General features: G+C 36.1%; 1 protein-coding gene across 1 annotated transcript in view; it reads left to right on the top strand.

Annotated features, from left to right (window-relative positions):
* RP1 (RP1 axonemal microtubule associated) overlaps positions 1-16,334 on the top strand; it is a 284,132-nt gene that overhangs the window by 128,872 nt on the left and 138,926 nt on the right. The window contains 1 exon segment of the mRNA XM_039256605.1: positions 7,430-7,607. Within this exon segment, the coding sequence (XP_039112536.1) occupies positions 7,430-7,607 (178 nt within the window).

Raw genomic sequence — 16,334 nt, 5'->3', positions numbered from 1 at the left:
ATTTGTTTCTGAGAGAGAGAGAGATAGCGTGAGCAGGGAGGGTCAGAGATAGAGGGAGACACAGAATAGAAAACAGGCTCCAGGCTCTGAGCTGTCAGCGCAGAGCCTGACACAGTGCTTGAACCCATGAACTGTTAGATCATGACCTAAGCCGAAGTTGGATGCTTAACCGACGGAGCCACCCAGGTGCCCCTCAGCTTGAAATTTCAATATTCCAGTGTGCCCTATTTTGGAGTAGTGTGCCTTGAGCTCCATCACCTGGAATGGTGAATTTACAGGGTATAATCCCATTTTTCATTATAAAAAAAAGAGAGGGAAAGATATTATATGAACAAATTATAAAAAATTTGTAAAGAAGAGCTTTATTTTAAGAGTTAAACATTTATTGAGTTTCTACTGAAAGGCAGAAAATGTGTCCATTGCTAATGATACAGTAGATGCTGTAGGACATACCCCTTGCTCTCAGAGAACTTGCAGTCTAGAAGACTGAAAGAAGAATGTAAACAGATTAATTGCACCACAGTGTGAAAGTACAGTAATGGAGGTTAAGTATCAAGTTCAGTGTTGAAAAGGAAAGAGATATGTTTGGGAAAGGGTTTAAGCATTTTCAATTGTGTGTCATGGCTAGTTGCTTGAGATCTGTATGTAAATGTAAAATATCATACATTTTTAATAGGATTTTTGTTTTAAGTTTGGGGAGATGGTGGGCTGGTAATAATATTGAAGTTCATAAGTCTGGCCTCTGTAAAAGACGGATTAGTTTATGGAGAACCTAAAGTGTGCAGAATAACTGTAAGAAATATGAAATATTTTTAACACTGAAATATATGAAATAGTTTGACTCAGAAGCTCAGAATTTGCCTGAAAACACACTGGTAATTCTAGACTGTTCCAGTCTGCTTAGTTCAGTTGACTGATTTTTTTTTCAGCCAAAATAAATATATATGTATATATTTATTTATATATTTTTAATATATTTATATTATTATATATATATTATATATATTTATGTATATATTATTTTATATATATTTATATATATTTATGTATATATTATTTTATATATATATTTATATATTTATATATTTATATTATATATATTTATTTTACAAATATATAAAATAAAAATATCATGGTTTCTATCCAGTTCAAAGATTAGTCCCTTATAGATCAATAATAAGTCAGGCTTTCTTTTCTTTTTTTTTCTTTTTTCCTTTATTCTTGGATGGTCCCTGGATAGAAAGCCTTAGAAAAAAAGTCATGGGAAAGGGCCACTGGATACATACTCTTCTTCAGTCCCACGCTTCTCTCTATTGTAGTGTGGCTGATTTCATTTATCCCTGGACATCTCAATATCATATAATTTCACATGAGGTTCATATTGTAGTCTGAACATTTTGGACAGTATCACAGGGCTTGAGATCTGTATATGGTTTGGTCTCAAGGCTTTGAAATCTGTTACTAACTTGTATCAAGCCCTCTCCCAGGTCACTGGTCTTCTCAGTACTTGAACCTGCCATTGAGGCATGACATAACTTCTGGATCCCCTGATAGTTCCATGTGGGCTGTGGAGATGACACGAAACTACATCCGTACCTTCCAAGACTCTTCCCTCAGACATTTTTAATTCACTTTCTGGATGGCCCTATGTTACTATGGTACCATGCTGAATACTGGGATGCTCTAAGGTAAATTTGTAAATTTCTTGGGACAGTCTCTCAGTTCTTGAGATTCTCCCCTAAAATACATGAATGTTTTACTACCCCTTATATATTTGCTATACCAAGAATTAACCCCTAATGGGGTTTGAATAAGGACATCCAGTCTCTCTTTAGTCCATTCACCACAGACTCCTCGTCCTGGTACCAGATAGGCTTTTCTTCTTTTGGGGTAAGAATTTCTGCTATGTCATTTATTATATCTGCCTTTTCAGTGGCTTCATCATTTAAACTCTGTGGTGTCCAGTCCTACAGTAGTGGCTCTAGGTATATAAAGTTTAATTTTTTGGATTTTCTTTTAGCAACTATTTTGCCTCCCAATAAAGCTTGGTTTTGCAAATGAAAAATATCTTCCTTCTGACTTCTTATTTGGTATAAATATTAAAACCCTTCTATTTGGAAACTCAAAGTTGAGCAAAGATTTATTTGTTTTGAGCTGGATTCTACTTACCTATGATACAGTAAGCATGTTGGTCTAGTAAATGGGAGAGTTTTGTAACAATTATCAATGAAAACATATTGGTTTATTAACAATCCACAAATATTATCCTCACTTCAGGTAGTGATTGTAGTGATCAAGATATGAGATGATATGAGTCTGAAGTTTGAAAAGTAACAATGAAGCTGAAGTTTGGGTGAATTTGATAGATATTGTTGTGGAATAGTTAGTATGTCTTCATGGCTAATTGAATATGAGTGGTGAAAATAAAAAAGCCTCAGCAAACAAGGGATAGAGAATTTTTCCCAACTTGATAAAGAATATTTACAAAAAACTTACAGCTAATATCATTCATACTAGTGTGAGGCTAGATGCTTTCCCCTATGATCGGGAAGAAGGCAAGGATAGCCACTCTCACCACTCCTTTTTAATATTGTGTTAGAAGTCTTGGCTAATGCAATAAGACAAGAAAAGGAAACAACCTGTATACAGATTAGGAAGGAAGAAATAAAATTATCTTTGTTTGCAGATGACATAATTGTTTATGTAAAAAAAAAAAAGCCTCAAAGAATCAACAAAACTCCTCTAGAAATAATATGTGATTATGGCAAGCCTGCAGTATACAAGATTAATATACAAAAGTCAATTCTTTCTTAAATACTAGCAATGAGAAGTTAGAATTTGAAATTAAACATACAATATCAGTTACATTAGCACCAAAAGAAGAAATAATTAGGAATAAATCTAACAAAATATATATCAGATCTATATGTGGAAAAATACAAAATTCTGATGAAAGACAGCAAGGAGATTTTAAGTAAGTGGATAAATATGCCATGTTCGTGGATTGGAAGAATGTTGTCAGTCCTTCCCAACTTGGTCTTTAGATTCAACACAAGTTTGGAATATCAGCAAGGTACTTTGTGGGTATCAAAAAACTGATTCTAAAGTTTACATGGCAAGGCAAAAAGACCAGAATAGCCAATAAAATACTTAAAAACAAATTGGAGGACTGGCACTACCCAGCTTCCAGACTGACTGTAGAGCTTCAGTGCTCAAGACAGTGTGGTATTCGTTGAAGATTAGACAGACCAATGGACTAGAATAGAGAGCTCAGAAACAGACCCACATAAATACTGTCAATTTATCCTTGATACAATTTATATTTCATAAAAAAACAAAGGCATTTCAATGGGGAAAGGACAGGCTTTTCAGCAAATATTACTGGAACAATTGGATGTCTCTATGCAAAAATAAAAAAAATATCTAGACACAGAACTTCCAGCTTTCACAGAATGTGCACATGAATGGTTATATCAACTTTATTTATAATCACCAAAAACTGGAAGCAACTAAGACATCCTTCAATAGTTAGACAGATGAACTCTGGTACATCTATACAATGGAATATTATTCAGTAATAAAAATCAATGAACTGTCAAGCCATGAAAAGACATTGAGAAAACTTATGTGCATATTGATAAGTTTAAGACACCAGTATGAAAAGGGTACATATTATATGATTCCAATAATATGACACTTTGGAAAATGTAAAACTATAAAGATAGTAAAATAATGAGTGGTTGTGAGGATTAGAGGGGAGCGTGAAAGGGATGAACAAGGAAAGCATAGGCAGTCTTTAAGGCAATAAAATGATTGTGTTTTTCTACTATAGTGGTGGATACAGGATATTATGCATTTGTCAAAACCCATTAGACTGTGCAATGAGTGAACCTAATGTGTGCAAATTAAAAATCATTTACGAGGCTTGGGAGTCCCAGAAAAGAATGAAGACTCTGACAAGAGAATCTAACTATATCGAAAATGTATGAGACAATCTTTATGAAGGTGATAGGAGAAAAGGCCCTGACCTAAGAATCTTTGGAAATAAGTGAAGTAGGTAATGAGAAAGGCACATAAGCACTGTATTCTGTTTGGTAAAATTGTTCCCCATAGGAGTTGGGTTAACAGTCTGATACTATCATAAATTCATATTGGAATGGAACAATTACATAAATGGATGGCAGATGAGGGGAGGCAAATTTCTTACTGTTGGAATGGGAGTTTACAGATAAGCAAGGGAGGAAGTTGGAATGATCTATTTGTAATCTATTATAATTGGACACATTAGTATGAGCTCAGTTTAGCTTTCTATAAATGTGAATGGTTGCATATACAAATATTTACAGATATATACATATCCATGAATTAGTAAAACATACTATTTTTTGCTTTGTTTGATGAGAGGGCTTAGAAACAACAACACCCCAGTAGCAGTAAGCAGACCTAGTACTCAGATCTTGTTTTTTAATAACATTCTCTAATAAAAGATTCCAAGACTCTTTAGAAAAATGGCTGATTCTGGGACTAGGGCAGGAAATAAACAAAATGAACCCGGAACTTTTTGTAGGACCAGAAAGTAACAAAGTGTTCAAAACAGCCAACACACATGTGTGCGCATGCACACACACACTCACATTTACTTTAAGAGACCCTTCACTTATGAAGAACTGAAAGATCTCAATGGCCAAGGCTGGAAGAGTTTGAGCAGCAAAGTAGTGTAGGATTATATCCCAAAGTATGAAATAAATATTCATGAGCCCATAGTAATATACATAGATGATTTAATAAATAAATGGGGGAAAGAGACGAATCTCTTATGTTGAATTCCAGATAAGCTATATAAAATACTCTGCTGCAAGGAGGTGAAGCACAATTCCTGTCCTTAAGTATGGGCTGCACATAGGACTACCTCCCAAAGAACAGAGTATGGGAAGAGTGGTGGGTGGAGGTGGGGGCTTGTAAAAATATTGACTTTTTGTAGTGGAATACCTGAGAAACCTAGCCATGTGATCAAGGTCAACCTCACCAGAGTCAAGTCATATTGGAAGCATGCACCCTTGATATGATGTGATGAAAATGGCACCTTTTCCTGTGGTCTTCCTCCCAGTATCTCAAACTCTAGTCTAATCATGAGGAAGACATCAGACATATTCCAGTAGTGAGGCATTCTACAAAATACCTGACCAGTACTCCTCAAAACTGTCAAGGTCATCAAAAACAAGGAAAATACAAGAAATTCTCAGAGCCAAAAGGAGTCTAGAGACACGGTGACCAAATATAAATGTATCCTGGATGGGATTCTGGACAGAAAAAGAATATTTGTTAAAAATTAAGGAAACATCAGTGAAGTGTTACTTAATAATGTATCAGCATTGCTTCATTAATTATAACAAATGTGTTCTGGTAATGAAATATGTTAATAAGAAAAAGTAGATTTAGATATATGGGGAGCTCTGTACTGTCTTCTAAATTTTCCTGTAAATCTAAAACTTTTTAAAATATAAAGTCTATTCTAAAGGGGCGTCTGGGTGGCTTGGTTGGTTAAATATCAGGCCTTGACTCATGTCGTGATCCTGTGGTTCATGAATTCCAGCCCTGCATTGGGCTTGCTGCTGTCAGCTCGGAGCCCACTGCACAGCCTCTGATCTTCTTTCTCTCTGCCCCCACCCCGCTCACTCTCTCTCAAAAATAAATATTTTTTTAAAAGTCTGTTCTAAAAGATAATAAAAGGGAGCTCCAGGGGTGCACACTTGAAGAACAGGAGAGAATTAAGATTCTGTTAATCATTGCCAGAAAACTGCAGAGGATTGTGTAACTTATTGGATAGATATTGAGTATTAGAGGGTAATTAAAGGGGCATTAAAGAAATTTCCTGAAGATAAATTGAGATCTGTCCACAAGACTCCTCAGTGGCTGCCATAGTCTGAGATAAGACTAGACTTTCTATGTTGCATACAAACTCATACTACCTTTCTGAATTCAGCCTCCTCCCTCTGCTGGTCAGAAAATACAAAGTTTGTTCACACACCATAAATACATGTTTGTTCACATGCTTTATTGCCTCTTAGCTCTGATCACATTGCCCTGTGCCTGAAATTCACTACCTACCATGCCTCACTTTTCTCCACTTAGCTTAGCTCTTATTTGACACTTAACTCAGCTTCACTTTTTCTGGGAAGCCCTTCCTAATTCTCCTCAGTTTAGTTCCTTTTTTTCTCCCTAAACCCAAGAAGTCCTTCTCTATCCTATTGGCCCTTAAACATTTATTATTATTATTATTATTATTATTATTATTTGTATGTGTGGTTATGTGCTCTACTTGGCTATGAACAAATCAAAGCTAGAGTTCTGTTGTGCCCATAACAAGAACAGAAGACAGAAGTTGCTTAAGCCATATTTATATTATGAGAGAGAAATAGACCACAAAAATTATATATTTTTGTGACAACTTGGTTCTCACCCAAAAGAAGTTCACATTTGAGGATAGATGTCAGAACACATATATCTTTTACAAATAAAATAATAGTTGCATTAAAAGTTTTAATTCATTTTCATAAAACTTATTTTCTAGAACTAAATCTTTTAAGAAAACTTTTTTTTTTTTAATTTATTTCTAGGAGAGAGAGAGAGAGACAGCGTGAGCAGGGGAGGGTCAGAGAGAGAGGGAGACACAGACTCTGAAATAGGCTCCAGGCTCTGAGCTGGCTGTCAGCACAGAGCCCGACGCGGGGCTCGAACCCACGAACCGCGAGATCATGACCTAAGCGAAAGTCGGATGCTCAACCGACTAAGCCACCCAGGTGCCCCGAAAACTTTTTAAAGCACTAAATTGTGACAAAGGTGAAATATTTTCTGATATTAGATGATATGTACCTTTAAAAAGGAGAGAGATGTTTTCGATGATCTGAAGGGTATGTAGACTATGCCTAAGCACCTAATTCTTGAATGTTTTCCTATACTGTGTTTGAGTAACTTATGCGAACTCTGTTTACTGGTAAAAACTCAATTCGGAAAATGTGGAATAGCACAGAAAATTGGTTTATGTTTAAATATAAATGCACTCATGGTGAGAATATCCCTTTTTTTCATTATCTTAGAGTATTTTTCAGAAGCAAAACTTCACATTTTAGTATCCTCTGTTTACCAGTAGGTTAGTAACTCTGAAATGAAACACAGAATACAATGCACTCTCCTTCACTGAGGCTCCTCTGTTACTTAGAGCCATTTGTCAAGGGCATACACCCTTGCCTCAGCCAAACACCCGGTCTCTGCTTCTGGATCTGTGGAACAGGGTGAAGTGCATAGTGCAGTATATTGAAAAAGGTGCTTTTTTGTCCTGAGGTTGGTATATTCTTGTCAAATGACTTATTTTAAATTCTGCCCTTTGGTATTTGCTTGTACTTATGAAATCATGTTATATTGATCACAGGGTATAGGAGATACTGACTGTCATTTTAAAATTAAGAAGAACTTGGAAAATGCATCTGTAAGCCTGGAGTCTACGAAAAGCCCGGGGTTATTTGTTGGACTTCAGTCAGATGGACAGGCAAAACCAGCTGTTTTTACTAAGAATGGGAACGTTTTCTTCTATCCACAAGTCATCAAATGTATGTTGACTTTGAAATGCTTCTATTCTGGCTTGCTTTGTGATAGTTTTGTGTATGATAATTTCATCGCATTTTTACTAAGCAGATCTCTGCTATTAGCCTTTTAAAAAATTGTTGTTATTCCAGATGCAGTGAAAAAAATTATAAAGATTATTTATCCCAAATTTTTGCTATATTAAGCTCCTTCGTAGTTTTAAAATGTGTCTGTGCATTTGCATATATGTGTGTGTATGTGTGTGTGTATATTTTGTTATTTAATGATATCTCCATATAGACTGTGAGGGGATCGGGCTGTTAGAAATATTCTCAGCTTATTGCTATTAATTTTTAATGCTAACTATATAAAATGAGATAGAAAAGAGATCATTACAAATGGGATTTGAATTAAAAATAGGATTTGGAAAAAAAAGTATAAGGATAGGACAGAAATGTGAATGTTTTGAAACTGGCTTTTCTCCTAAGTTCAGATTCTCTAGCCAATTGAGGTGAGGATCTGAGAACTTTATTTAAACAATTTAAGCTTAGAATATATTTGCTGGAACACAAAGGCCAATGAGGTAACTCCATTGTGTTCTTAAATGATCTGCAAATTTAGTTCTCTATCTAATGTTTGCCTGATGTAGTCCCATGGATTTTGGCTTAATCTAGATGATTTTCTTAGTCAGTCTGACTCTTATTTAACTTCTCTTTGCTTATCAAAGTCTACATGTGTCTCTCCATATAAAATACATTATCATATATATATGATATGGTTATATGTATGTATATATATATATGCAATATCCTATTGAAGGTAGTTTAAATAAGAGCTTGACTTAACACGATAATGTATCTGGCCCTGTTCTTTGTGCTATGTGCCTCAGTTCCTCCTCAGCCTTTAATTGCCATATTTAAAATTCTGCAAACTGTTGGACTAGCACACCTTAACTTACTGCCATCCGTACCACCACTCCCTCCACCCTCTGTTTTTCCATGGACTGGCACAGAGTGGCACTCCTACTCAACAAAATGGGTGTGCCATCTGTCTCTGGCTCTCTGCAGGGAAACAGATGACTTGAGAGAAAAGCAGGAAGTTACAGGGTAGAGTAGAAGAAAAAGTAGTGAGAAATAGCTAGCAGGGGCCGCCAACCATGCTGGAAGAGCACAGGAGGAAGGGGGAATCTAAAGGAAGGGACAGTGAAGAAAAGACGAAAGAGCAGAGATATAAATAATTAGGAAAAAGATGAGTATGAGAAAAAAAATTGTGGCAGTACATAAGAGAAATAATAAAAGGTCATGTTTCTCAACCTGAGGTATTGGTAGCAACAGAAAAGAAGTCCTTCTTTTTTGTAGGATTACAATGTAGTTCTGTTACTGGTGCATGGATGATTTTTTCCCCTCTATTTACCAGCTGGATGCTCTCAGTGAAGCCGACTCACATTAGGACAGCTGTGTCTGTGTAACTGGGAAAACAGTAATACCTTCCCTATCTCCCCAGTAAAGCTGGTGAGGTCAAGCCAGAAAATGCATGTGAAAGTTCTTGTTTCAGGAATAATACCTAAACATTTATCGTCAGTTTTTTTATGCCACACACTGAGAAACATGGGTTATATCATTTAATCTCACTTTGGAAAACAGATATATTATTTCTTGTGGTCTGTTGAAACTTCACTTTTATATTTGATACTGTGTTTGAAAAAAGAATTGAATATCCCCAGTGATTGTAAATGAACTTGAAGAGTTTATAGCCCAACTAATTCCTTTGACGCTACACTGATTAACCTGGTTGATAGATATCTATAATCTGTTTATATCATTTCTTTTTCCTCTTTATTATTTTTATTATACAAATAGTGCGTGTAATTGTGGAAAATTTTGAAAATATGTAGAAATCTATCCAGAGATAAAGACTATTTACGTTTTGACATATATTTTTTCATGATTGTTTTTTTATGAGAGTGTGTGTTGTATATATTTATCTACTTTCTTCTCTAAGTATACTGAAAGTATATTTTTAGCAAGAAATAGGGTTTCTGTCATTCATATATAACAATTTTTTCTGCTTTTTTACTTAAAAATATGATTTTTATCAGTACTCATAGATTTATACCATATTTTCAAGTGATTTTTATTAATGCATTTAGTACAAATTATTTAACCAGTCCTTTGATGTTGGATATTTTATTGTTTAATTTTTTATTCTTATAAACATTGTTGGGATGATCATTCATGTACATACAAATTTTTTCACTGATCTAAAATTTTTTCTTAGCGTAAATTCCCTGAAGTGGAATTGTTCATTCAATTTCGGCAACAAATAGACTTCTTTTAAATCTGAATGTGCCCTGTGACTCTAGCAGTCTCAGAAATGCAAAGCGTGTTTTGGCTTCTAGTTAACCCTGTGGAGGATTGCATATGGGCTCCTATTTGCCTTGGGTATACAGAGAGGTTCCTCTTGCCCTAACTTTGGGCTTTCACTTATCCGTCTGAGATCTCACAGGTCATCCTTATTAGATGCAAATTCCTGTGACCAATAAGCTGTTCCTATCTGGGTTAACCCATGGGGAAAATCATGGAATTTTGTCTGTTAATTATATAATGGAAGTTCGAAGTGAATGCTAGACATTTATTACAAGTACCTCTTTCACTTAAAAACAATGAATGGAGGATTTTCAAACATACTGTAAAGTTATAGACTTCAGCTCTGTCAAGATTGCTACCCCTGATGGGCTTATTCCAAAGGAATCTAGACTTTCAAATTAAAAGGAACCTTAAATTCTTAGCCTCGTATCTTCTTGCTGATCATTTTCAACCTATAAAAGTGACTATAATACTACTTTGCATTGTTGGGATGTTTTAGCTCAGCACATTATGTGTGGCTCATTTTATATACATGTATATACCTGAGCTGAAGTCAGACGCTTCACCTACTGAGGCACCCAGGTGCTCCTATCTTAAGACAGTTTTGCGAAGAGCAGCAGAGTGTTTACTTAAAAATTATATATTCTAACTAGAATATATATATGTCACAGAATCTGGGATTCATATATCCCATATATCATATATATTATATATATATATGATAGATTGAGCCTGCTGTATACCAAGCACAACAACAAATATTTCCTTAAAACTATTGAGTCTTGATTGTATTTCAGTACAGATATAGAGCAGCCAGCTCCATACCTTTTTTTTTTTTTTTTAATATTAACTTTTCTTCATAGAAGGTAGAGTTAAATTTGTCAGGTACTCCTAGCAGTAAAGGTACTTGCATAGGGGAAGAGACCTTCCTGTGGGGAAGGTACCTGTTGACCCCATGTATGTACCCCTGAATGCACAGTCCTGGCCTCCTTGGAAGCACCTGTGCTTGACGGAGGTGTCTTTATATACTGGTTGGTCTGGCAGGGCTCGGGGTCACATGGAGGTCACTGCTCTGCCCTGTGACGGCAGTGTCGTTGACTGGGCTCACCCATCAAACAGCTGCAGCAGGATAGAGAGGGTCACGGGCTCTGAGACCACATTGTGGTTATTCACATCCTGCTGAGGCCTCTTGCTGGCCGTGAGCTCTCATAGCAGTCGTACCAAATGTCCATTCTCTGTAAAATGAAGGTGAGGAGCACCTTAACTCAGGGCCAGTGTGTGAGTTACACGAGTTAACATGCGTAGGATGTTTATGATAGTGCCTGGTACTCAGTAAGTGCTACGTAAGTGTTTGTGGTTATGATGATGATTATTTTTTTAGTGTTTATTTTATTTTTGAAGGACAGAGCGCAAGCCCGGGAGGGGCAGAGGGAGTGGGAGACACAGGATCCAAAGCAGGCTCCAGGCTCCCAGCTGTCAGCACAGAGCCCCCAAGTGGGGGTCCAACCCATGAACTGTGAGATCATGATCTGAGCTGAATTCGGCACTTAACCGACCAACACCCAGGTGCCCCTGTGGTTGTGATTGTTAAAGAAAGGAAGAGCTTCTCATGATGAATTTTTTTTCAGCAATATTAAGAGTTTTTCCTTAGGAACAGTTTAAAGTTCACAGAAAAGTTGAGGGGAAGGTATAGAGATTTTCCATCTACTTCCTGCCCACCACGTGCATAGCCTCCCCTGTCAACGTCCTCCACCAGATGGTATGTTTATTACAATTGATGAACCTACATCGACACATCATAATTATTTAGAGTTCATAGTTAACATTTTGGTTCACTCTTGGTATTGTACATTCTACTGGTTTGGACAAATGTATAATGGCGTATATCCATCAGTATAGTATCTAACGAATATTTTCAGTGACCTAGAAATCCTTACATTAATTGATTTTTGAATGTTAAACCAGTCCTGCATACCTGGGATAAATCCCACTTGGTCTTGTTATATTAATCTTTTTATAAATTGTTGGATTCAACTTGCTACTGTTTTGTTGAGGGTTTTTACATCTATGTTCATCAAAAGTATTGGGCTGTAGTTTTTTTCTTGTGATGTCTTTGTCTGTTTTTTGGTATTAGGGCAATCCTGACCCCATAAAACGAGTTAGGAAAGATTCCTTCTTTTTCTATCCACTGTAGGAGATTATAGAGAATTGGTATAATTTCTCCCTTAAATTTCTGATGTAAAATTCACCAGTGAACTTGTTTGGGCCAGGTATTTTCTGTTTTAGAAGACTATTAAATATTGATTCAGTCTCTTTAATAGATTTAAGACCATCCATTTTGTCTGTTTCTTATTGTGTGAATTTTGGCAAATTACCAGATTTCCAGGAATTAGTCTATTTCATCTAGGTCTCCACATTTGAGATCATGGAATTGGTGATAGTATTCCTTTATAATCTTTTTTTTTTTTTTTTTTTTTTTAATGCTTTATTTCTAGGAGAGAGAGAGAGACAGCGCGAGCAGGGGAGGGTCAGAGAGAGAGGGAGTCACAGACTGAAACAGGCTCCAGGCTCCGAGCTGGCAGTCAGCACAGAGCCCAACGCGGGGCTCGAACCCACGAACCGCGAGATCATGACCCAAGCGAAAGTCGGACGCTTAACCGACTAAGCCACCCAGGCGCCCCTCCTTTATAATCTTTTAATGTCCATAGAATCTGTCGTGATATCTTCTGTTTCATGTCTAATGTTAGTAATTTTTGTTCTTTCATCCTTTTTTTTTTCTTTGTCTGACAAGAAACTTATTAACTTTATTGATCATTTCAAAGAATCAGAGTTTAGTACATTGATTTTCTCTCTTGATTTCCTGTTTTCAGTTTCAGTGATCTGATTCATCATGGTCTATCTTTTATAACTTAAATAGAGTTGATGGATTCTTGGGGAGTTACCTTCTCATTCTCTCTTTTAATCGCTTAGGACAAATCACATAACTTCTCTGTAATCTGATTTCTTTGTCTACAGTTTGGTTTGAATTTGGTTTAATTAATAGTGCCTTGAGAATTTATAATAAAAAGTCACTGTTCCTACTACCATTTAGCTGAAATAGTTGGCTTGTGCCGCAAAACATGCATTCTCTTGATCATGAATTTACATTCACACTACTATGAACTCTATATGTGGGAGAAAGTGTGAAGAGATTTGATTTCATGTGCTTACATAGTTATTTATTGTACTGAGACCATAGAGAAGGTTCTCAATGGATTATTTGGAAGTTATTCATTCCCATTGTTCCAGATAATAAACCCACGCTTATAATTCCATATAATAACAGCACAATGTTCTTGGAGTTCCTTGAAGAATGTTGGATCAGTATAACTTGTGACTTTCCATTAACCAACTAACTACTTACTTACATTTATTTATTTATTTATTTATTTATATTTGAGAGAGAGTATGCCAGCGGCGGAGAGGGGCAGAGGGAGAGAGAGAATCCTAAGCAGACTCCATGCTCAGTGTGGAGCCTAATGCAGGGCTTGATCCCACAACCCTGGGGTCATGACCTGTGCTGAAATCAAGACTCAGATGCTCAACAGACTGAGCCACCCAGGCACCCCTCCATTACCTTAATACGCTTAGTTTAGACCATTTAGGTAACGGTGAAGTGGGTATTTTCCAGTTGTATAAGTATCATAAGGGAAACTTAAATTATGCCTAAAGTTTGCCTCCTCTTACTTAAAGTCTGGTTTAATGGTATTAGCCACCTTCTGTATTCAAACCATGAGGCTTGAGTATAGATAACTTGAAAAAAAAGCAGGACTGAAGATGTGGTTCTGATGGTAAATTATTATTATAATATGAGGAATTTCTTTCAGGTGAAGTCTTACGGAAGTTTTTACTAGAGTATGTTTGGAAAATTCATTTTCATACTAGTCTGCTAAGATCATTCAAGTCTCAAAATACAAATGAAATCCTGTCATATATCTGATTCTAAAATTCTGAATATGTACATTATGATCTTATGTAGAAGAATATGGCAAAAATGTGTTTCAGATAATAAAACAAATTTTATAGACTTAAATATATATCCTATAACAGCACAACACATTGCTATTGTGTTTTAGTTTATATTGCCTTTTTTGCTTTATTTATTTATTTAAAACAAATTTTAAGATTTATTTATTTTTGAGAGAGAGCATGAGCTGGGGAAGGGCAGAGAGGGAGACACAGAGTTGGAAGCAGGCCCCAGGCTCTGAGCTGTCAGCACAGAGCCCGAAACGGGGCACGGATTCATGAACCATGACCTGAGCTGAAGTAGGACATTTAACCAACCACGGCATTCAAGCACCCCTGTTTTGCCTTTTTAAAATAGCTGGTATTCAAGAAACCAAAATTTTTACTACTTCACTTTTTGTAGTTAGAGCCTTTCTGTCTGGCTGATCGTGATCCTATCAACCCGTTGGATATACTGAGATGCTATCTGAAGTAAACAAATCAATCATTCAATCCCAGCTATCAATAATACATACCTTCTGATATGATTTCCAGCTAGACAATACTGTTTCCTTCACCTTCATCCCAGGGTTTATTTTATGTTGTATTTGATAAATTTTCATATTCCTTTTTAAATTGTGAACGTGAGACCAAGAGAGCATACCAGTAAGAATGCAGTTCAGAGTAGGCTGTGAATCCACTGGATGGCTGTTGGGTACCTGAATTTTGAAACTCCAGCTGTGACCCACATGGCCCAAAGGCAAGGTGGGCAGTGTGCTGTACAGAAGGACAGGGACATCCTAGATGACCTTTCCAGCTCCTGAATTTCCTACTATTAAGACAACTATTGTGGTATAAAAATATTGACACTCATTCTGAGGATGAGGTAGAGTCTTGAAAAGCCAGTGTGGGAGAATAGAGAGATAAGTGCTTATTCCCATTTCAGTGTCTGCTTAGGCTCACTGTTGTACAGCCCATGCCATGCTGGGCACCTGCACATGTGATGTATGTTACAGCCCTCATCAGTATATAGCAGAGGTCCTTGTTCCTGTGTTCTCCCTCTGGGCTGTAACCTCATCAAGGTCAAAACTGTGTTATGCATTGATTTATTCTTATGCTTATGGCAGTGACTGGGAGAGAATTTATTTTCTCTTTGTAAATCCTGGATTTCTACATTATTTGGAAATAATCCCCTAATGGTGGATCCCTTAATGGACCATAAGAAAATGGATGCTAAATTATATTTAGGGATCTTTTTTATTTTTTTCTTCTTTAATTTAAGTGTACATTTACCCTTAGTGGACATATTTCTGGTAATTTCTGATCTTTTTAATATTTTAAAGTTCCTTTATTAGCATCAATGTCCAGTGTCTAAGCATCACATTGTAAATAAACCATATGGAAAAACTTATGTTTTGCAGAGTTTGGTGTTTAAAAGATTATTATTGTCTGAAATTATATCGTATGATCTCAAATAATTAGAAGGATATATATGACAATATGATCATGGGCATTTCTCCAGATACCAGTGTTGTATACTCAGCGCCATAAGTCCCTATGATGAAGCGTTGCTGATTTCTGTTAACCATACTTATGAGAGTGTTATGCCTTCTTATGCTAACATGTATTTTATGGGTCATCTTAAATTGTTGGCTGCAACTGTAGTATTAAGAAGTAGCTGCTTTTATTTATTAATGTGTAGAATCCGACATCGATATAATTTCTTGTTGCTGATGAGGTCCCTAACTATGGCTGATGCCTAAGAATGCAACACAAACAACTCAAACTTGGAAATCCTAAACACAAATAGCACTTATGAGCATATGCTATAAAATTGGAGTTATTATTCAGGTAGGCTGGAGATATCTATTCCTGAACAAAACACCAGAATACTTGCTTCTAAATAAAAGGCAGAAAAATAGCTAATGTTTTCTTCATTTATATGTGTGTGTGGGAGCATGTGCCCACACACACACACACACACACACACACACACACATTTCTCTGATTTTCATATTTTACTAAGGTAACATGAAGTATTATTTGAGTGATGTTTTAGTCAGTTTCCCCTTCTGAGGAAGGCAAAGTACCAAATTATCAAAGGAGTTTCTGTTTAGAATCTGTAAGAAAAACATCATGAATAAGTTATTTGATTCATACTGTGGTGTTAAATTATTGCTTGGATTTACAAAGCAGTGAATAAATTTTATAGGAATACCATTTATGCACAGCCTGCCGCTAAGAATAAAAAGTCATTTTCTGGTAACCGTGTAATGCAGAGTGAAAGGATTTGACTAGGCATTGAAATGCAGACAATAGCAAAACTTAAACTTGCATAGCTGAACATATGGTGGGTTTTCTGAGGAAAAAAACAAGTGATTTTGAGAGGATGGCATCTTTTAA

This window comes from Hyaena hyaena, unplaced genomic scaffold (genome assembly GCF_003009895.1).
Source record: "Hyaena hyaena isolate Hyena2069 unplaced genomic scaffold, ASM300989v1 scaffold_578, whole genome shotgun sequence".
Lineage (NCBI taxonomy): Eukaryota > Metazoa > Chordata > Mammalia > Carnivora > Hyaenidae > Hyaena > Hyaena hyaena.
This window is presented reverse-complemented; position numbering and strand designations above follow the sequence as displayed.